At 37.0% G+C, this 22,523-nt stretch overlaps 3 protein-coding genes across 9 annotated transcripts in view; 1 reads left to right on the top strand and 2 right to left on the bottom strand.

The window, feature by feature from the left end:
- The window catches only part of LOC139965308 (copine-3-like), a 105,909-nt gene extending 97,139 nt beyond the window's left edge, over positions 1 to 8,770 (top strand). For 4 of the 7 annotated variants that reach the window (XM_071967531.1, XM_071967527.1, XM_071967530.1 and 1 more), the window contains one exon: positions 343 to 4,549. In XM_071967531.1, the coding sequence (XP_071823632.1) occupies positions 343 to 459 (117 nt within the window). In that variant the 3' untranslated portion in view covers positions 460 to 4,549. Of the gene's footprint in view, positions 1 to 342; positions 4,550 to 6,043 lie in introns of those variants that run through there. The other 3 variants (XR_011792220.1, XM_071967529.1, XM_071967532.1) reach the window with 3 other exon arrangements.
- On the bottom strand, positions 7,445 to 21,090 carry LOC139965315 (N-acetylgalactosamine-6-sulfatase-like). The gene is made up of 10 exons (XM_071967550.1): positions 20,896 to 21,090; positions 18,732 to 18,855; positions 18,121 to 18,298; positions 17,432 to 17,642; positions 16,185 to 16,449; positions 15,362 to 15,465; positions 14,688 to 14,930; positions 13,889 to 14,010; positions 12,344 to 12,461; positions 7,445 to 11,572 (listed from the first exon to the last, which is right to left on the bottom strand). Exons 1-3 carry the CDS (start codon positions 21,022 to 21,024, stop codon positions 18,141 to 18,143), a joined length of 411 nt encoding a protein of 136 aa, XP_071823651.1. The 5' UTR covers positions 21,025 to 21,090; the 3' UTR covers positions 7,445 to 11,572; positions 12,344 to 12,461; positions 13,889 to 14,010; positions 14,688 to 14,930; positions 15,362 to 15,465; positions 16,185 to 16,449; positions 17,432 to 17,642; positions 18,121 to 18,140.
- LOC139965583 (N-acetylgalactosamine-6-sulfatase-like) lies at positions 11,486 to 17,919 on the bottom strand. The gene is made up of 8 exons (XM_071968108.1): positions 17,879 to 17,919; positions 17,432 to 17,642; positions 16,185 to 16,449; positions 15,362 to 15,465; positions 14,688 to 14,930; positions 13,889 to 14,010; positions 12,344 to 12,461; positions 11,486 to 11,572 (listed from the first exon to the last, which is right to left on the bottom strand). The coding sequence occupies exons 1-8, from the start codon at positions 17,917 to 17,919 to the stop codon at positions 11,486 to 11,488; spliced, it is 1,191 nt and encodes a 396-aa protein (XP_071824209.1).
- Positions 21,091 to 22,523: the final 1,433 nt, after the last annotated feature.

Here is a 22,523-nt window from a genome sequence, read left to right as displayed (position 1 = left end):
AAGGTTTCATATCAAGGAAATGTATGAATCCATTTGATTTTTAATATTATCCTTTGCAAAAATAATGAACGTTTTTGACTTTAAATCAAGGAAATTTTTAGTCTACGTGATTCTCCCTTATTTTGTTCCCTCCCCCTCTCAAGCACTGCCATCCTCATCCATCCCCCCACCCCCTCCCCCATCCCTCCCCCATCCTTCCTCTCAGTCTCTGCTGTCAGTCAATCATCATCAGAGTTTGTTATTGATCACGAGAATGGGTGGTTTTGCTGTGATTTAGGCTAATTTATCAATGTTGTTGTTTTCTTCTTTGTTTCCATGCATATTTGTGGTCGTCCTTCGCAGACTTCACCGTACCATTTGACAAAGGCAGTGCTGGCTGAGATCCCCCAGCAAGTTGAAGCCTTCTTCAACGGAAAGAATTTGTTGCCTCCCAAATTCCAACCCGCTGCTGCTTCGTAGAAACGTCTGTAGTACAAAATGTTTTGATAATCGTGTGTAACAAGTGTCATCCGATCTGTGTAAAACCTTTTTTTCCCCCATGTTTTGTTTCGTTTCATTTATTTTTTTTCACGCCACCCCATAACCTTGTTTGTGTGAAAACCAAATCAACAAACAACTGGCCTTCTGGTTTGCCATTTTTTTCTCGCTATTTTTTGGCTTCATTTTTTTTTCTATGAAATAGATTAAGTTTTAAACAATACTTTTATATCAGTTGGTTTTTAAATGTTTTTCATGTATGTATTTTTTGGGGGGCACAAGTAGAGGCCAGTGGTGGGGTTGATGTGAAATTTTAACAGAGTTATGGTAAGGTTAAATTACAATAGATGAAGCTTTAAATTCATGGTTTGGTAGTTTGGGAGAACTTAACAGTAATTACAAAGAGTCAGTCACTTTGTATCATAAACCATCGGAATGTAGTTGTGTCCATTTTTTGGCCAATTTTCAGACAATTTTATTCCGGAAAAACTCTCCGAAAATTGATTACTACCCACTATAAGATCGCAGCTTATTAAAAACTGAGACAAATATCTTTGTAACCTCTCTTCGAAATGAATATTTGATAATTACGGAGTAATTGATAATTTTGATTTTACAAAAAAAAAGTTTGTATCCAAAATATGGGATTGAGACTTGAGTAGTAAAGTTAAGTGAACTGTTTTGTTATAAGTGATAAGAAGAGAGTAGTATCGGTAAAATTGAACAAAATTGATGCAAAAAGCTGCATTTTTATGCGTTATAATCTGTTTTATGCGTTTCTATGCGTAAATTAGTGCAGGGAGGTTCAGGAGGATATATGCATATTTCTTGCTATTTAATATATTTGTAAAAGTATGTTATAATAACTTTTGTTCCCAACAAGGATATTATTTTCTTCGTTTCATATCTATATATTTTTGTTTTGCAACTCTACGTATTTAATGTGCAAGTTTTCAGGTGATATTGGTATGTTCAGTAATGAGCAGAACCAAGTGAATATATCAATTTTTTAAAAGTGTTTAAAATCGTTCATATGTAATTGTTTCCTTAAAAAGGTTAACTATAGATGTTGCTTGAAAATATTAATATGCATGTATTGAACATTTTGACGTCTGCGAAAGACTTTCTGGTCATTTTAAAGTTGTGGACGATGCTATCTTGGGCAAAAAGCAAATCCAGTAAAATTTCTGATTTTCATAGAGAGGTGCAGGCTTAACAGAGAAATGTTATTTTCAGTAACAGTAGCAGATCGAGCCCAACATGCAGGAGACTTTGGAGGGGCTATCTACCAGTATCACTGAAACAGCGTATCTCCTTCTCCTTTTTGTTCCGTCTCCAATAATATTGCAAATAATAGAACTTAATGTCAAATCCATTCTTTTCTTGTATTTTCAGGTATTACATTCAAACTTATGACCCAGAAAAAAAACTTTACCATTCTGAGATGGAAACTAACAATTAAAGTAGTTAAGATGTATAGCAAATTCTGTCAGAGCGATCATCCACCAACACCCCCCCCCCATTCCCCCACTCCAATGCCCCCACCTCTCTCCTCAAATCTACAACTGTTCTACCAAGTAATTTCCTTTGTTGCTTTTACCTGGATAGTTGTCAATATAACAACCATACCGCATCTCTGGAGTATCACAACTTAACAAGCTTCTACACGACAGTATGCTCAATATTTAGGTTAACAATGTAGGCCTCTTAGCCTACCATGGTACTGAATGAGTTAACTGTGAGGTGGATTCCATTTGAGTTTAATACCACTGTCAAGTCATCGGGTCACTGTATTGTCTCTATAGGGGGGAGAAAGTGGACAAACTTGTTCAACTCACTTCACTTTTGAAGTTTACGGACTCCGGTCATAACTGGTTACAACACTGCATTAGCCTAACACATGGTTTAATTAGTTGTCAGCTCATATCACTCAATTTTTATCTGATAATGACAGTCTGATCATTAATTAATAAATCATAAATTACTGTATCATAAATTAATAAATGATAAAACAATACAAATAAATATGTTTATGATATTTTACGAGTTAAAACTCATGATTTACAAGGTGTTTTATTCAGGAAGCTGCCATGGCTGTGATCCCAGAACTGCTAGATGTGTATATATTCTAAAATGGCCACAATTTCTAAAACCTTACCAACAGACATCAAAACCACTTTCAAAAAGTGGGAGTATATTTGTGTGATGTCCATAGCTGTCATAGCATTAATGTATGGACCTCTGTGTTGCCATGGTGATCCTAAGTTTCCGGCACCATAAATTCTTCACCATTCATACATGAACTTGAAAAGTCTCTCATTTTTTTATGGCTGAAACCAATATGCACTGACAATTTATTAGTTCAAGGATGTGTAATCAAATGCTATGTTGATGGATAGCTTCCACTTTGGTGCAAGAGGAGCTGAGGGTGAGGGGAGAGATAGAGGGATTTCTTTGGGTTTTCAATCCGAGTGAATTTATAATTGTTGCCATTATTTCTAACACTAATCCCAAATGAGCTGAGGGTGTGGAGAGGGGAGGGAGGGAGTTCTTGGGTTTTCAATCCGAGTGAATTTATAATTGTTGCCATTATTTCTAACACTAACCCCAATGAGCTGAGGGTGTGGAAAGGGGAGGGAGTTCTTGGGTTTTCAATCCGAGTGAATTTATAATTGTTGCCATTATTTCTAACACTAACCCCAGGCGGACCCAGCAGAGTTAGCCAGATGTGTTTTAGCGGAGCTTCCTCAACAAGTGGAAGAGTATTTCAGAATGAAGAGTGTACACCCTCCTGTTCTTCATCGGTAATATATCATCTTCGCATGAAAATGTTATAACATTAACTTTGCATGTCAACCTAATTAGCCCGTTGCAATCATAGCCTATATTTGTCACAAATGTAAATCAATGTTTAATGTTTGGGTGAAATAATGCATTACTCTGTTAACATTTACAAAGTTATTTTTAAAATGGATTTTGTGAAAGTTTGTGAGAAATACATTTTGTTTGAGCCAATTAGTGAAAGATTATGGAACGGTAAAAAATTTGTTATATGGAAATAATTTGGTCACAATAAACTTGTGGAACATGAAGTTTATGAAAACAAATTGTTTTGTGTCAAATTAATCAAGCCTCTTTAAAGATTTGTTAGTTTTCTCTGGTGCCTTTGGTGGTATCTCTGATGTCATTATTGGTCCTCGAGTGTCAATGCCGGTATATAAAAGGTGCCAATGTGTGTCGTGTCACTGGTGCCATTGTTGGTGTCCTTGGTGCCATTATTGGTGTCTCTGATATCATGATTGGTCTCTGATGTCATTCTTGGTGTCTTTGAATGCCACTGTTGGTTTTTCTGGTGTCATTGGTGTTGTTGTTGGTGTCTCTGGTGTCATTCTTGTGTCTCTGTCTATGGTGCCAATATTGGTGTATTGTGTATTACATATACACCCTATCATGCATGCTAACTGATATTAGATATGTGATAGCTAAACACAATTGTGTATAAAAGAGTAAATCATTAAAGTATGAATCAAAAAGATAAAAAAAGTAAATCATTTTGGTCATTTAGGATACCAAGTCCGCACAGACATATGTGTATTGCTTCATATATGTCTTTCAAGGTTTCACGATATAGAAATTACTGTGTTACTGTAATGTTATGACAAAAACAACTGCATTGATTTTAGTACTGAAATAAAATAGTACTCTATATGTTATTTTTAATGTCTTATTCCATACATTTTGCAAATGTGTATCAGCAAACAAGATATTTAGTATCGAGCCTGGATATCAAGTTACCAAAAGGGATGATCTACTAGTAAAATATTAACTGGCATTACTTGAATAAACAACTAGTGATGGCAGGGGGGGGGGAAGTGGAGGCCTGGAAGTTGACCACTAACCAGCCCCTCCCACTTTGTTGCCAGGCACATCTTCAAAACAAAAGATGGCCACATACCTTTGATATTGGAAGAATCTAACGACAGATCAGCACATGAGAGTAAAATACATATTCTACATTTCATTTAGTTCAATTTCTTTCAGTCTTGTAGAAAATAAACCTTTCTGTAAAACATGAATTTTGTGTTTTGTTTTTCAATGTTTGTCTTTGGTGTGTTTTTATCCTACTAATTAAGTTGACATATAAGAAAAAATTGGCAGGGGAGGATGGAGGGGGGAGGGTGGAGAGGGGGAGGTGAGAGGATGGTGGGAGGGGAGACAGTAGGGATGGGAGGTCTTTTGCTCTTAACAAATTAACATTGATGCAAGTTGTTTCATCAAATACAGAAATTATTGGGCAACAAAACAAACACCAGAATGGACTCAAATATGGCTTTTCTATAAAATAAGAAACGTTTCTCAAACACAATAAAAAGTGTTTTAAGAAGTTCATACCACACTGCAGAGGTTGCAGTAACCCCCCCCCCCCCCCCACACACACACAAACACTGAGTAGTTCTTTGCTGAATGTTTGGGATAACCCAGTCGCACACTTATTCCTTAGATGATCCTATCAGTTTTAAATGATGGAGTCTTTCTAGGTTCCAGCTTCGTGGTGTCCATCCTGCATGTTCTATGTTTGGTGTGATTTGCATGTTCTTCATAATTAACTAAGGTAAGTACAGTCTCAAAGCTCATCAGTATTATCCTCCCCCCCCCTACCCCCAGTATTAAGATCTCCAAAAATTGCTTGTAATGTGAAAAAATACTTTACTGTAAGTTATATCCAGACATTTAAGAGTTTTAAGATGGAAATAAGATGTCCCAGTGAGAACAAAGGTTATCAAAATGCTTCTTGGATTTTGAAGATGATCATTATTTTGACTTCTTAAATTATTTAGGTGGGGGGAGGGGTGGAGGCATGGGGGAGGGCAATACTGATGACCTATATTTCTGTTCTCTTTCTAAAGTGACAAGTAAGTGCATTTCTTATCTCTCTTTGTTAAATTTTGACCAAAAGATTCAATTACATTTACTGTGTGGAACTTTTGAGTCGCACGTTTTATAAATATTGCCCTTATTCTGTTGTTCTGGAATTTGCTTAATTAGAGGTTCTCAATTAAGTTTCTAAGGGAGCCAGCTGTCGACAAGAATACAAGTTGTAGCAAAGGGCCAGAAAGAATCAAAATTTCATTATGCCTAGATTGAGGAATGTGCAGGGTAGGCTCAGTGGCATACACAAAGGGAGGGAGGGGGTGGGGGTGTCACTTCTCCGTTGGTGGGTGAATGTGGTTCAGTTTTGGGGGTTTTATATACAGAAGAATGAGAACACTGCTTACAGGTATAAATCCCCAACCCGCTCCCCGTGTTGCTCATTTTCAATCTCACCAATAAAAAAAAGTTATGAGTCTTTAATTAGCACAACCTTGAGGTTAGAGCTAAATATTGCCTAAATATCCCTCACCATTGCACAATTGACCTCTAAAGTTTGAAAAAAGTTTCAGGTAAATAGTGTAACACCCTACTCCCTTTTTACATGGTATGGTATTTCCTTTATATATCATAATGTGTAGGCAAAGATCACATTTTATTTATATTTTCATATTGCTGTCTTTTTCCCTTGCTGCAGGTTATAGGGTCCCTGGAACCTACCCATCTTGTGGATGTCAGCTTTGTCCATCAGTGTGAATCCTAACAGTGGTCATGTGATACCTGATTGGTATCACTAGGGACCCTAGTATGGACCTAGCCCTCCAGCAAGTGGGGAGGAAGAGAGGGTGATATGATAACTAGCGAGTCCAATACGTAGGTAAAAGCTGCAAACCGAAGCAAACCGTCCAATGGACTTTTACCGAAGAAAAAATTAATTACAGAAATTATAGGACAATGCTTTGTAACATGTACATTTATAGAGAAACGGAAATGTCAAATGGTTTAGCTTAGATTATTAACAAAATAACATTCATTGCTGTAAATATCTAGTAGCACATGTAAGTATAAGCAATTGAAAGGTATCAAGTTAAAAAAAGGATCAATTTGGAACAAATGTTAGATTTGTGGATTTGAGAGGGAAAATAGTTTGGAGAATCAGAGATGTATTTTATGTGTCCTATGAACGCTATTGAGATGATTTTCATTTAATAAAGCCAGTTTGGCCTCTCTACCCGAACACCCCTGGCAAGATGAAGATTGCATTTGACAGTAATAACTGGGACCGATCTCCCCACATTAGAACTGATCGGAGATGTCTATGAGAGCAAGTCAAGGTTCATGGTCAGCAGCAGCTGAGAATTATCAAGGAGGGGGCGTCAGTCACATGGCCCATGTCAATTAAGGGGACTAGGAAAATACAGGATTAAGAGCAATGTATTGTCATTGTCATTATGTACTTAAAGATCAATGAAGACTTCGCAATGAAGGCCCACTGACGTGCTAGCCCCGGGGCCCCGACTTGGCTGTGAATGTCCTCAAGGAGAAGAGCATTTTGAGGGTTGGAAAGCTTTCTGTCGAATGAAAATTAGAATTGAGAGGGATGATCATTCCTAACGTGGAGAGAAAAGAGCAGTATAATTCTCATAGAGATTATTACAGTTGTCGGATTCAAGCATGTAGCCTTAATTTCTTACTGAATTTGAAATATCAATTTCTTTTTTCTCCCCTTATAAAAATTCATTGCCCATACAGAATTTGGGAACTTTTCCGTATACATATTCACATTAAGGTCAAGGATATGTCTTGAACATTCTCAACATGTAAATCCACTGAAGGATAAAAAAAAAAATGAGGGGTAAAAACTGCTATCGACGATTCATTGGAAGTCGTTAGTATTAAACAGAACAGAATTGTTTCCAAAAATGGACAGGTGCAACAATCATAAACAGAACTTGGGAGTTGACGACCAAGTTGAGCTGCAATGGACATGCTTTTAGTTGTTACCGCTTTCCTACTGAATGACCACTTCACACGTATTGAAGGCCAAACCCTTCCAAAAATGACCAATTGACACATTTCTGCTTGCTAGCTGGCCAAATTTCTTTCATTTTTTTTTTTTTTTTTTTTTTTCATTTTTTCCCACCTCCTCATGAAGACTTACCAAAAGATTGAACGCATAAGCTAAAATTATTATCCTTAAATTTTTCTACCCTGCCTTGACTGTAAAGGTGAAATATACAGCAAAATGCTATAAAAGGAAGTTTCCTGCTTGTCCCATTCACTTCTAAGAATACTTTGAAGAGGTATTGTTTCCTAATCTCACTAAAAAAAATGTAAAAAAAATGACAAAATATGACCAACTTCCATAATCTGTTGCTTCTCTTTATTGTTTTGGCCTCTTCAATTTTTTTGGACCCTTTTCATTTTTTTTTTATATTCCAAAATGCATGAAAAGTTCAAAAAAATTGCATGGAGAGTTCAGGTTGACTGACCCTCAAGGTGAACAGTTTGTCTGTTGCATGTTGGACTATCTCCTAATTTGTTTATGTTCAAATTGTCGTGTACACAATTTTTACATTTCTTTGTTTAATTTCGTAATAATTGAATTAATACATGAATGAAACCTGTGCCGATACTTCCAACGTTCAGTCCCAGTTCGTATTATTAAGAGCAATGTATATTCTTATCTCTTCTATCTTCCTCTGTTTTCTTACGGGGAAACATTTCACCAAGGCTTTTGAATGGGTAGATTTGTTCTGTTGGTTTTTTTAATCTTCTTCCAGTTACCCGGTTTTGAATTTAGATATAACCAGACATTGTCTTGTGTTTTTGCATGTTGTTTTTTTTTATAATTAATATTCTGTAGTACTTTAATATTTAAGGTGGCTTTGGAAATTATTGAAACAATATTTTATCATTGTAAAATGTTTATGATTACTTCAAGAGAATTATTAAAGTAAAGTTTAGAAAGAAGGGTAGAGGGGGGGAGCTATTGGGGTGGAGGAGCAGGTGGGGTATTGCAAAGGAATTCATATGCATAGCAGCAGTTTATTAATGCCTCAATAATTTGTATTCTTATGAAATAATATGAACAACATTTTCTTGGCATTCTTATTTCTTCTATTACTTTCCTCCTCATGTTGTTTTTTTGTCAAACAAATTTGCTGTGTAGTACTTATGTGATTTGTATGATTGTAAAACTATTATGACTGTAAAATTAGGGGTTTCATATTTTGAGAGTGGATTGGTCAAAGTTTTAGACAGGTGGTTTAATAATTAAAAATTTTGTTTCGTTTTTTTTTTAGTTTTTTTTTAGGTTGATCAGTCTTATAGACTGCTTGTAGTCTGAGCAAATCCAGAATCTTTTGAAAACTAACAGTCAATAAACTAGGATGATGTGAAATAAAAGCAACCCAAATGTTAACTCTTCTTCTTCTTTGGACTTCTTTTTCGTTTTTGCGTCACTTCTCAAATTTATGTATGTACGTGGGAAAAGCGAACCCGGCCCATTCTCCTTGGGCACTGTTAGCGAGATACCTGTGAGGAATTCTCCAAACAGCTATGTAAAATCTGATTCCATTTGGAAGATATCAGTTTTAGTATTTCACCACATACAGGACTTTATCAAGTATAAATATGACATCATTTGGCCAAGTGTGCTTAATTTTATAATGGGTTTCGTCATCTGGTAAATTTGGTTATTTTCCGCACTGGAGAGATGAGTTTTGCCAAATGACGTAACAGTGACGTTTGCGAAAGATAAATCATCCCAACCATATCCCATCATCATTTGGGGGGGGGGGATAGTTCACTTGGGGGGAATTTTTTTCCCTTACCTTATACAATCCTTGATTTCCCTCTGGTCATTCTATAAAGATTCATGCTCCTTCATACTTTTATCAGTTGGAGAAATTTAGATTTGACCCTCCCACACCTTTGAAGCAAACCTATTCAAGTTCCCAACATAATTCAACACTGGTGTTCGTTTCAGTGCCAACACTTTAAATTAAAGAGAGCAAACGATTTCCACCTCCTAGTAAACTGAATACTGCAGTCCTGCATATTGTCAGGTCCTACACTAAATCCTTGAACATGGACCCCAACAGTGAGAGGGAAAAACTTCAAATTCTGGAGACCCCTAGACTTGACATCATAAGCTATTCTGTAAAACTTTAGTAGGCTAAAGTTTGCTCCAAAGTTTTCAAACCAAACCCTACCTTCCCCCATGGGTTCTTCATCCCAAACTTTTGGATCAGACACCGAGGAGATTTATAAATTACAACATTTTATTCTTTTTACGATGAAAGGGTGCGATGAGTGACAAGAAGGATTTTACTTGAAGAATGAGTGACCATTTCCCAACAAATGTATTGGCTGTTTGAACCTCAAGTATGTTACATTACTCCAATACCAAGCAGTGTAACTAGGCTGGTGCGATCTCTCAGGCTCAAAGTGGGGCTGGTCAAGGGTCCAAAAATATGACCACCAATCGGCTGAAGACAAGTTTTAAGATGAGGAGATGATATTCATGTATGTCTGAAATACTTTAGCCTGAATTACGGTAGCCTGAGTGATCTAGAAGTCCGAAATATCAAAACTTTTCTCACCCAAGCACAAACAAGCCCATCTTGGGTGATCGAATCTTGGGTGTATGTAGACTTTCCTTGGGGTCCATTTCTATTGCTGTCCCGAGGCAGGGTTGTTCCTTGCTATGCCACTGCTACCATCAACAAACTTACTGTCAGTGCCAGGTTAGATAATGACATTGAATAATGAAAACATTTTACTCGCATAGAGTAGTTTATTATAGTTGTTTCAATGCTACAAAAATAACAATTTGCTACATGCATAATAACATCTACAAATTGAAGCTCCTGCATTAACAAATTAGATATCCCCCGAACAATTAATACCAAAACCACCCTCCATATGAGAGTAATATTGTTGGCGGTAAATATTGCTAAAATGTATACCTTAAACATAAAACAGCCTCATAAAATGGAAACAGTCTGGATGTCAAAAATATATATCCCGTAATATTGCATTCTATCGGTGGAGAATGGTTAACAGCAAAAGGCAGGTCCTAGTCATCTACATAACAGTTACATCCAATTAATGCAACAAATCCTGGGAATTACTACAATTAACGAATTACGAAGAAATCAAACAGTGCAAAATAAAGATATCGGAATGTCGTTGGTGGAAATACTCTATTGGCAAAATATGAAACTTGGAAAGTATAAAAAATTGTTAACACCTCTATTAATATTAGCTTATCAATTTACTAGTTTAAATTTCATAATTTATGTTATATATATATATATATATTTAAATTTTATTTACTGTATCTTAATAATAGTATGATATCTGTTACCTTGAATGTTGAGTCATTAATTTGGAAAATCGAACACACAGTTATTGTTTCTTAGCTTGACCTCTTTTCCGACCTTCAAATATCAACTGTTATTTTGAAATACCTTGGGCCTTCAAATGTGCAATTCAACCATATTCCAGTGTGTACTTCTTCAGGGACAAAGTACAATGACTCTATTATATTTTAGAAGGGGGGGGGGATGGGGTCCTTTGTACTTGTTCCTTCACTATTTGAATTAAAACTTGACAAATTTATAAACCATTGGTATGGGATTTTAGTTTAAATATATTGCTAGGAAAATTTTATCAAAATGAAGTCAACAATCCCCTTTAAGGTAAATTATGATTATTTCATTCATTTTCATTCTTCTCTTCTTTTATAAAAAATAAAAATATAAAAAATATCTGAAGAATGCTGAAATATGCCACTTATGGTTCTTTAGATCATAGATCAGGAAAGCTGCCATGGGAGTCAAACTGGAATGACCAAAAAAATATTAATCATACATCCACATTGATTTGAAAGACTATTGGATGTGGCCAGTGCATATTTTGCCTAAGAAACCAAAAAAAGAAATTATTCATAATAGATGCTCACAAATATCAAACATACTCTGGTAGAAAGCACAGAAATGGTAAGAAAAAGAAAGAAAAATAAAATAAACTTGAATCAAAATTTACATCAAACCTTACTAGTTTCATATCACCCTACAGAGACAGGAGATTCAATATAAATCTTACTTTATGCTTGTTGTGCTTGATGACTTCAGTGACCCCAGCCGCACTTGTACGGTTTGGACTCTGGAATCGGCAGACATTTGTTTATCTTCTCGCAACCTGGCGGCGCCCAATTCTAAAAATGTAAATGCATGTCAATGTCATTTTACTCCTCATGAAGCTAATTGTCACAGAAAGGGCAGACAAAATGAACCATAAATTTGAGACAGAATCTGAGGTTTGCATTGACCTTTGGAATGGGAAGAATAGAAACTAAAAGGCTAAAAAGGGGTGGGGTGGGGTGAAATACAGTAAAAGTATCAGAACCAGAGGTGCAACCACTTATGTGTGGGGGGAGGGGAGAGGTTGCAGATATAGGAGAAAGCACAGGAGCTGCACAATGGCAGAGCTTCCAACAGTGGCATCTGCAAGGGGAAGGACAAGGGGGCTCACCCCTCCCACCCCTCCCCCTCCCCCTCCAGAAATAAAAGCAGTAAAACAAAAAACTAAATACTGGAATCTCTTGTTAGAAGTAGAGTTTGCCCAGTCAACTTTGACGGTTAACTTATTTTTTTTCTGGAAAGCCCCCCTTTCCCCCCCACCCATCTTTGGACAGTTAACTGGTTATTGAAAGGGAAAGTGCGATTGCCCCTCCTGACTTCCATGGCTTCCTACTTAAAGAAGCATTTCAGAAGGAAATCAAATGACCATTCTGGATTTTTGCTACAAATTTCCATGGCTTCCAACTCAAAGCAGTTCAAAGGTAACAAACAAATACCTTTCAATCCTTACTATCCTCCATATACTCCCCACCCCCCCTCCTACCCTCACCCTCATAAATCCCCACCCCTGCCATCAATCTCCTACAAAGACCTTTATAAAAACCCATCTTTGAGTAGGAGCTCACCATGACAGCTGTATCGCAGTAATTTAGCTGAGGAACTCCAGGCTTCAGGCCTTTCTTATGATTATCAACAACACTTTGCAGGGATGGTATCACCACCTTGAAAATCCGAGAAGAGTTCCTGGAAAAATCAAAAGCCAGATGAAATATGGTTAGAAATTTGTTTTGAAAAGATATACCAATATCTGTTTTCAAAGTTGCTTCATAAGTTACAGATATTTTAGCTGAAACTCACTAACAGAACAATTTTCATTTTAATTTAACGGCATTGAAGACTCGCCCCAAAGCGCGTGCCGCCCTCTGCTTGTCCCTACAAAATGCAGACCGTAATGAAACGTGATACCTTGTTATCTTTAGCTGGACCTGAGATGTCCATCGCTGTATCGTTTGTATACTGTGCTGTGGGTATTGACCGCAGCTGTATGTACTGACTGTATACTAGTGTCTAATTACCGAAGGTAGCAAGCTGTGTGTGTATTTTCTGGGATCGATGGTGGTGTCTAACACTTCTGTTACACCTCATTCGAAACTAAGTCAGATTAACGGCATTTGTCACATTCTTACAGTCCTATTTATAGATATTTATCTTTATGGGTATTTTTTATCAAACCAGTCATAAATAATCAGAATTACTAATTATTCTCTTTTCGGAAAATAATTCAAAGTTTGCATCTTTCCTTGTGATTTTGTTGTTCAGTTCAGTTATTTCATTCAACACAAAATACTGCAGATAGCAAGTTTCTACATTCAGACACAGTCAAACATCTTTGCATAATGTGTATTTTTTATTACCAATTTTACCATTTTGCATACTGAAATCGGATCAGTTTAACTTGTATTCTTAAAACATCTGTTTAGAGAACACCGCCATAGACGAATTAAGTGCTTGATATGAATTAACATGTTACAATTACACTTGCGTAGTTATCAAATAACTTAGTACAGGTCAATGTTAAAGCTACTATATGAAAAATCTAATCAAAAAAGACAAAAATTAGACAAAAATATGGATGCAAAACAACTGTTTTTTTTCAAGAACAGAATGATTGCACTTTTGATATTTAATGAATCTATAATAATAATAATAATAATATTTGATTTTTATATAGCGCTTTATACCAGCGATAGGTCTCAAAGCGCTTTACAGACGTTATATTACCCCATGTCAATGATAACTTGTCCCAGAGACAATCCCTCCAGTCGGCAGCAGTTATATACTGCGCCCAATGACGGGTTACCTCACAGGTACCCATTTAACCCCTGGGTGGAGAGAGGCAAGTGAGATAAAGCATCTTGCCCAAGGACACAACGTTATGAACTAGGCAGGAATCGAACCAGCAATCCATGGATCACAAGTCCGACGCCTTAGCCAATTGACCACCACGCTCTCACGGAACCTATAGCTCTTCCCCTAATATACCACCTGGAAGATATACATCTAATTTCTTGTCCTTTTAACTTGTCCTTTAAACTGTTTAGGACATCAATAAGGAAGTGGCATCCTTTTTATTTTGAACATATCACGTTTTCAAGCGAAGAAATACTCACGATACAGGATATTTCTCACCGGGATCCAGACCAAGATTGAACAGGAGAGGAGAATCCGTGCGATTCGTCTGTTGATGAGTCATAACACCGCTCACATTTTGGCCAGGACAAAAATCCGTGCCCTGTTAGTAAAATTCAAAATTATATTCATTTACAATCCTGACAGCTTCAAGATAAGAAATTCAATGTGATTATATGACCCAGGTTCCAATGGATTTAATTATAAAAAATAAAAAAAATTGTTGCTACTTATTATACAGCCAGTTTGTATATTAATTTTGAGCAGATTTTTCACTTGAATTTTTTCTAATATTTGGCTTTGTTTCCTTTGAGTCTCACCTACATACAGATGCAATTTATTCTCCCAACCTAACCTTTGGATTCACATGACACAGTTTGAAGCAGGAACATCAACGGCACCAGCCCCCCCAGACCCCCCCCCACTCACCAAGTCTTCATTTTTTCCTGACGTACATTATGAAACTGAAACTACCTGTTTCTTTGCCAAATTTCCCCTGACCGGCTCAATGACCACAGCCGCTCCACTCATCCACCTCCCCTGACCCCATCAGGTCTGGTTGATAGCAATTTGTCAAAACGTAATTTTGATAAACCTGCTTTGTATAATAAAAGAGGGTAATTTTGATTTTTGACAAATGCTATTGGATTGTGAATGCTTTTAGTATCATCCAACACTAACAGTGATCCATGCAAGGTAGGATGGACCACCAGGCTACGTAGTGACATTTTTGGGGGGAGGGGGGGGGGGGAATTGAACGTGCATTCAAATTATGCTTACATGTTTAAACTCGCTGTAAAAGTTAGTCCAGGTCCAGTAGTGAGCCTTGTACAAGCCTTGACGGACAGCCATCATCTCGTTGCCACGGTAATAAAAGATGGCTTTCTCTGGATCCACCTGCTGCTTCAGGAGAGCAGGGAGGAGGCTCTTTCCGTCAATGACCCTGTCTTGGGGAATATTCAGGCCTGCCAACTCGACAGCAGTAGTAAACAAATCCATTATGGACCCGAGTTGATGGGAGACCTAAGGAGGCAAAGAGAAACAGCAACTCAGACAAACTGTTACCAGCTGTGTGATAGAGTGATCCACCCTCTCCCCCCCCCCCCCACTCCCCCTGGAAATGGGAGATATCTGGTCACATCTGTTTACTGCCACTCTCAAAGCATTTTCATTCAGCTACATTTAATAGTCTAATTTTAATTTTTCTGAATGTTTGAGCCATTATTTGGAGCATATTACTTCTGAAAACTTTTAGCAATTCTAGCAAAGCCTTAATAATAATTCCAAATTAAAACTAGAACTGATGACTTTTTCCATATGATCACATCTCAAAATAGAGCTGCACTTTATCAACCCTCCCCATAAATTTTATGGACGGCAATCTGATTACACTTCTCTTATTCATCCACACCCCATTCTTAAAAACTTATCGAAAGAGCCATTGTTTGCCTTACTATGCCTGGTTTGATTTTTCCCGGCCACCAAGCAATAGAGGGCTCCCTCATGCCACCTTCGTAGGTGGTCTCCTTTCCGCAGAGAAACGGGCCGACACTTCCACCTGCGAGTGGAACAAACACATTTTGACAGATACTGGTTTTTAATCATAACACAGACAACAGTAAAAAGACAGCTTTCATGCAAACCTCTCAGAAGACGTTTCTAAGACAATTTTCTCATAACTATATACAACACTCAGTTCACTAAATTTCTTTCCTGGTTCAGTAGTCAACATTGACCACACCTATTCTGATGCCATCATATGCAGTACAGCAGTTTTCAAGAAAATCACTCCCAAAACTAAATGAAAATAATACCAAAGCCTGTCGCACATTGTCCCAACTAAACAAGACCCATAGTGTCTGGGGGTGGGGGGAGGGGAACAAGCCTTAACGAGTCATGTGAGGCACAGCTCCTGCAGGTTAGCAAAAACCAATTTTTATAGAACAGACTATTAAATATTAATTCAGAACGAGACCCAACTGTCACAACCCAGTTTTATACTTGTGAACAACTATGTTCTTACAACTCCCTATCCCATCCCGTGATCCACCACAAACTCATGTGACCTTTCACCCTTGAACAGGCTGATATATTACGACAAACATAGTCAACCACTCTGAGGTTGTAATCTATAGATCACTATAATGTATCTGTACTGAAATGAACTCACTGATACAAAGGTCCCCACCTGCATGTGAATTGTTCATTTTTTGTTTGGGAGGAGGGGGGTGGGGGGGCAACCAGACACATATAAACAGCTGTTGTGATTGAGCTTACCATTAGACTTGGCATACGTTGCTGCCCCGTTATCAGACAAGAAAAAGACAAAGGTATTATTAGCAATCTCCAAATCTCTCAATCTGTCCAGTATCCTCCCGACGCCACTGTCCAGTTCCATGACTGCATCGCCGTAGAGGCCCCGCTGACTTTGGCCCAGGAAGGCATTGGAGGCGTAGAGTGGTAGATGGGTGGCGTCTGGTGTCCAGTAAAGGAAGAATGGGTTACCGGCTGTGTGTTGTTCATCGATAAATTTCAGACCTTCCTGTCATATCAGGGGGAAAAATTGAAATTGTAAAAAAATATTTCAAAATATCTGAACCAGTGAACAGCTTAAGATTTATAACAACAATCCTATTATTAAGTATTCTGATTTGAGCTACAAGGTCCATTCCCTAAATCACTATTTTTGGTAGACCAGCATTTATGGCTCTATTTTTTAACTAAAATGCTTGATCAGAGAGAGAGATACACCCAAAAGAACTCCTAGTTTTTATGTCTTATTTCGTCTGATAGTGAACCCTGATGATTGTGTCCTCCCCCCATCTCTTTTGCATCCACCCACCCCCCCCCCCTCATCCACTCTATTCCAGTCCAAAGTTCCATATCTGCTGACTTTAATAGCAAGTAACAACAATAACATGCATAACAGAAACTCAGCAGCCAAATACTTAACTTTATGGAGACTTTATTTGCATTTGGGGGTGGAGCCCTGCAAAGCAACCTGCAGTGCAGGACTAGATTAATATACGTTACTGAAATGAGCTTACACACTTTAATGGTGTTCAGTTTCCCTGAATCAATTTAAATAACTTTTATACCTACTTAGTAGGATAACCAATCATACCAGATCCATCTCCAAGAAATTATTCAAATGTTATTCTTTGCAGGTAGAATTTGCATAAAACCATACAAATTTAAACTGCTGTAAATTAATTAAACTGCTGTAAATTAATTCCTTTCACATTGTAATTTCGTTGTGATAAAACAAATAAATAAACAAATAAACAAATTAAAGTTTAAACAGCAGATACAGACCATAGGTTTAATAAATACAAGTTAATAGACAGTTCTTCAAGGAAGTGTTATGAAGGAGGCTCAGTGCTAACACATTTCCAGTCTTGTAGTTTAGGTAGATGGGAAAGTGCATAATTATGTAGGTAATTTCAAACAGATCACAGAGAGGATGGAAGTAAACTTTCTACTACAATCTAAACGAAAGGAACAAATATGTCAGCCTAAAATACCTCAATGAACAGCTGTGTCATGTTTGATTCCCCCGTTTCGTGGTTGATCTCAAATTCTTCGTAGTACCTGCCGATCATTTCGCTATCACGAAAGACTGGAATGTTTGGTTTACTCTTGTCATTGAACGGCCCCGGGTGGCAGTTGGTCGAACCAAAGAATTCATCAAAACCGTGATTGAGTGGTAAGTACTGTTCTTGGTGTCCTAAATGCCTAAAGTTACGAAAGGAAAAGAATCATAGCAAAAAAATGGACACGGATTACAAATATAATGATGATAATGCAGAAACACCATAAAATACAGAATGAAATAGCTTTATTGAAACTGTGCTTGCATCACAAGTCATTTGAATCTATACCAGTATAAAATGGTAACCATGGGTTACCATCACCATCAGTATTGGTCACAAATTTTGAGTATCCTAAAACTTGCTAATTTTCAAAAGTACTTTTCTAGAGTCTCTGAGCCTTGGTAATTATTCCCATCCATTCCGGATTATTACAAAAGAATTCAATAAAACATCTCTCTGTGGGTGTAACTACTTTTACAGCGGATATAAAGTTCACATTACAATTTGAGCTTGTGTCCATTAGTTGACTAATTTCTACATTATTTTGAGGGTAAATACTGTAAACCTTATAAATTCCAGTTTTCTTGAAATGTTTTTGCCATAAATAAGAGAGATCTTACCACTTCCCTATGATCTTGCTCTAATATCCTGCTTTCCCGAGGATTTCCGGAATCAATATTTCGCTATCTGAAATGCCCCCAACGATCCTCTGTGGGGTATAGGCGTTACGAGCATGTGCATTTGAAGAGTAGAAGCCATTTCTTATTGGGAGACGTCCGGTCAGAAAAGCTGCTCTTGCTGAAGGAGCAATTTAAGGACAACATAAAAATTTCATTTATTCCATCACATAGTCCCTCCAGATTGACTTTTACAAAAGTCATTGAGACATTTGTTTGAAAGAAAATTAAAAGCACAAAACATGACTGGACAACTGTGAGGTAATTTTTGAAGGAGCATGAGAAAGCTGTTCAAACTAATGCATGGCCTCTCTTGAAATAGTAAGCTTAGATACATTTATTCAAGTTGCCCTTTTGTTTATAACAGCACAGTTTTAAGGTGACAGCTTGAGAAATGATCAGTACAGCACAAAACATCACCTCTGAAATTGAATCCCATTTTTATAACCAATACCTACTTTCCTCAAGATTACATTAGAAGAGAAAAGACGAGCCTTGTATATATATATACAAAAACATGTCAAGCTTACTAAGATGAACAGCTTCATACTTACAAGGTGAGCAAAGTGGATTTCCAGCGTAAAAGTCTGTCATAAGTGCCCCTTCCGATGCCATCTTGTCTAAGAATGGTGTTTCCTTAGCTGGATGACCAAAAACTCCTAAATCACCCCAACCCATCTGAAAAAGTAGAACAACATATTGAGTATACTTACCGGGAGTAATTATACTTCACCAAATGATTAATCCATTTCCAACTTTAAATTATTCAACACCTGCTTTATATGTTCTCTAAAAATCTGTAATCTCAAAAGAAAATTAGTTAAATGCTTGGGAGAAGACATAAAATCATTCAATCTTCGATATAACTATAGAGTGATGAAACATGTGATGATTAATTCTCTCGAAAAAAGGCAAAGTTATTTGCTTGTTCCCTTCGGGAGGTTCTGTATGATCAACAAGTCATGTCATAGGAATGCTAAAATTTTATGTAATGTGTGATCTCATATTGCAACAAAGGGGTAAAAATTTAACTTTTCTTTTCTCTCTTTTTTGTCATTTTTTCAACAAAAGAATTTCAGTGGAACTGATGCCAGTTGTACAAAATATTTCTAAAATCTCAACATATAATATCAATTTATGCAGAAACTGTCTTTACAGAAGAAAAAATAAAGCAAAAAATGTCTTTAAGGAAAAACTAGTTCCATTTGCTGATCTCCATTCTACCAACAAAATGATTTATTAAAGTCCTAATTTTCTAAAACATATTCAACTTTTCAGTGAAATCGATGCCAGGGTACAATTATAGAATACAGGGAAACCATTAACTCTTCCCAGCATCCGGATGCGCGGTGTGTCTGCACATGTCCGTACATGTATGACGCCCTCTAAAATTCCATAACGTATTTCATTTTGACTCCGCATCCGCGCATCCACCACAGAAGTACTAGGAAAGGAGTTAGGAAATTTTTGACCCTGCATCCAAGCATCTGCGCATCCACTCAAAAAGAAAGAACTTGGACTTTGACATTTTTTACTCACATACGTACTGGGGACTGAGCATCCGGATGCTCAGATAGAATCATAGAGTGGCCCTGTATTCTATAGTTACAGTACTCCGATGCCAGTAGTACAAAAAAAAAATTCTAAAACCTAAATTTTTAATTTCAATTCATGCAGAACATGACTTTATGAAAGAAAAATAAAGCACAAAATATATTTAATGAGACACAGGTTACATTTGTTGATCTTCAGACTACCAACAAACATGATTTATTAAAGTCCTAAATTATTGGGCTTGACAAATTGATATCACATCTATGCCAACTCTCTGAATGATGTTACTGCCACTCCGTTTTCAGCTATTCACACAATCATTGGTATAATGTTGACTTTGCATATTCACCTGATTATAGTCAAGCTTGACCCAGATAGCAAATTTTTGACAAACCTTCCCCTTATCACAGATGGTATTTGCTGTTCTGTCTTCTAAATTGTAAAACTTTCAAAGCAATGAACAAGATAATTCCCAGTTTTAAGGTAAATGGTTATACCAAATGCCAGTCCTATTTTCTGATGATTGATACCATGTGAACATGTGTGCTCTTTTTTCTCCTTTCATTGCACCAATGAGAAACTTTTTGGCATTAAGCACACAGGCAGTTAGATTAAAGAAAAAGCTCTTTTCTCAGAATGCCTTTTTTTTCCCCATAAAGAAAAATGAATCACTAGGCTACCACTATTTCACTTTCGATATTGTTTTTTTTTTTCATATTCACTGGTGAAGTTTTCCTTATTTATTCTGTATATTTATAGTATGAACAACATGAAATATGTTAACTGGAGGATTTGCCACAATCTTTGAATTATGCCATTCATGGGTCATGTCCTACTGCCCATCATCTCATCTTGTAAGGTGCATGTTATGTCGTGTCAGACTCCTTGTATCATTCATTAATGTGTCTCGGCCAGACGAAAGGAGAGTGTAGTGAGGGGGATAAGCCCCTGGGCCCGACCTAGAGCTCGACACCTCTGCATGAGTCGATTTTGATGTCATGCCAATGGCCTCCCCAGTGAAGTACCATCCTGTACTGTATGGCCTATAGCTCACTAAATTGTGTAGTAGGCTATGGGCATAACCTAGTGAAGCCTTTCTTTAGACTTTAGACTAGCCTAGGCTGCTGTCCACGGCAAGCTCCCATAATTTAAGATAAGACTTACGTCGTCCATTAACATGATTACTATGTTGGGTTTCGATGTATTTCTACTATCTACAGATTGCATTATCCAGAGACCCAACACAAAGTGTATGAAAACGCCTCTCATGTTGCTAAACCGTTCAACACTCATTCAAACGTAATATTTGTAGTTATGTTATTATGGTGTTTCCAACTTGTTATGAAATAAACAAGCTAGCAGCAATTAACAGCTCTACTGGCAGCAGACAACAACATGCCTGCTGGAAGCTAGCAGCCATTGACATCAGACACTAACCAAAACGACAATATATATAACACATCAATAGTGTACCACAACAGGGGACACACGGACAACTTACTTAAAGTTGGTGTTTTTATTGCATTCAAATATTGAGTTATGGAGGGGTTTGAGAGGCCGGAATTGAACTGTACATGAAAAGAGATGAGACCTTCCTATTCAGCATGTTGTAGGTTCACTGTACTTTTCCCGCTATGTCAAATTCGGTTAAACGTTTTGGGTTATTTGTGGTCAAGAAATAATTTTTTTTTCTAAAACGTTCCTACTTCGTCAGTGAAATGAGCCTTGTATTAGGCCTTGTTCACCCTCATAAGCAATTGGTGGGGTTAACGCAGAGCTACGGCCGAGCTATTTCAATGTCAGCTTCTTTACGAAAAACTCGAACAATATTGCAAAGTAAATTGTACCAAATATGCACAAAAAATCGAGTTATTGACTGCTGAAGAATCAATGAATAAATACATTTTCACATTATCTTGACATTATTTGAAACTCATTGTTAAACAATTTTAAACAAATATAGTCAGTAACCCTTTTCATAAACATCGACTGTGCGGAAATGCCACAGAACGGTAACAAAACTCAAAGACGAACTAGTGTTTAGTTTCAAATTTTGGACATTTTAAGATTATGTTTTAAGAAATTGTAGGTAGAATGTTTACTTCACTTCTATTATTGTAATATAACCTCACTTCTTTTTGGTAGTTCTATTGTATTATACGAAAAATAAGAATACATTTTAAGGCTTGCCAATATATGATTATAACCAAAATGGCGTGAAGGGATCGACATTTTTAAGGAAAAGTCACTCAAGACAGCTAGAATATGGGCACGATAATTTAACGGCCCTTCACTCCCAACTCCAGTCCCCTTGTATCGAGATTGTGATCATCGTCAACTGTGCATGACAGGTTCCCTGAGAAAGGGCATAGATATATTACATATGATCAGTTAGCCAAATGGCCGAGAAAGGTAACAAACAATGCATACTGCATTCGTCGCATCCTTTAAGAAACCAGCGTAAGTTTACCTGTGCACCTTTTAGATATTCTGAAACACAAAAATAAGCTTAGTTAGGAAACAGGTGAGAACAAGGTAAGTTTAATATGCGAAGGATCACGCAACAAATTATGTGAAAATATTACAATTCTAAAGTAATGTTCATTCACAAATCAGACAGTCTGCATGCGTCGTGTTACTGTTGCGCAAATGAAAATATTCAACACACATGATGCAACGTATCAATGGCATTAAGGTTCATCCAAAAAGGGATAAACAGATTTCAAGAATATCTTTTAAATGCTTAGTATAATTAACTCCTAACCAGCTGTAAGAGACACATATTTACTGTG

Source organism: Apostichopus japonicus, chromosome 3 (genome assembly GCF_037975245.1).
Source record: "Apostichopus japonicus isolate 1M-3 chromosome 3, ASM3797524v1, whole genome shotgun sequence".
NCBI classification, from domain to species: domain Eukaryota; kingdom Metazoa; phylum Echinodermata; class Holothuroidea; order Aspidochirotida; family Stichopodidae; genus Apostichopus; species Apostichopus japonicus.
This window is presented reverse-complemented; position numbering and strand designations above follow the sequence as displayed.

Excerpts from the sequence above, each read along its gene's own strand:
- LOC139965583 (XM_071968108.1), bottom strand. The coding sequence starts at position 17,919 with ATGGATGGGAATAATTACCAAGGCTCAGAGACTCTAGAAAA. Across the intron at positions 17,643-17,878 it reads GGCTCAGAGACTCTAGAAAA|GCATTTAGGACACCAAGAAC; the intron begins GTACTTTTGAAA and ends TCGTAACTTTAG. Across the intron at positions 14,011-14,687 it reads TTTACAGCGAGTTTAAACAT|GGCACGGATTTTTGTCCTGG; the intron begins GTAAGCATAATT and ends TTTTACTAACAG.
- LOC139965315 (XM_071967550.1), bottom strand. The coding sequence starts at position 21,024 with ATGAGTGTTGAACGGTTTAGCAACATGAGAGGCGTTTTCATACACTTT. Across the intron at positions 18,856-20,895 it reads TAATCATGTTAATGGACGAC|ATGGGTTGGGGTGATTTAGG; the intron begins GTAAGTCTTATC and ends CTACTTTTTCAG. Across the intron at positions 18,299-18,731 it reads AAATCCACTTTGCTCACCTT|CAAGAGCAGCTTTTCTGACC; the intron begins GTAAGTATGAAG and ends TTGCTCCTTCAG.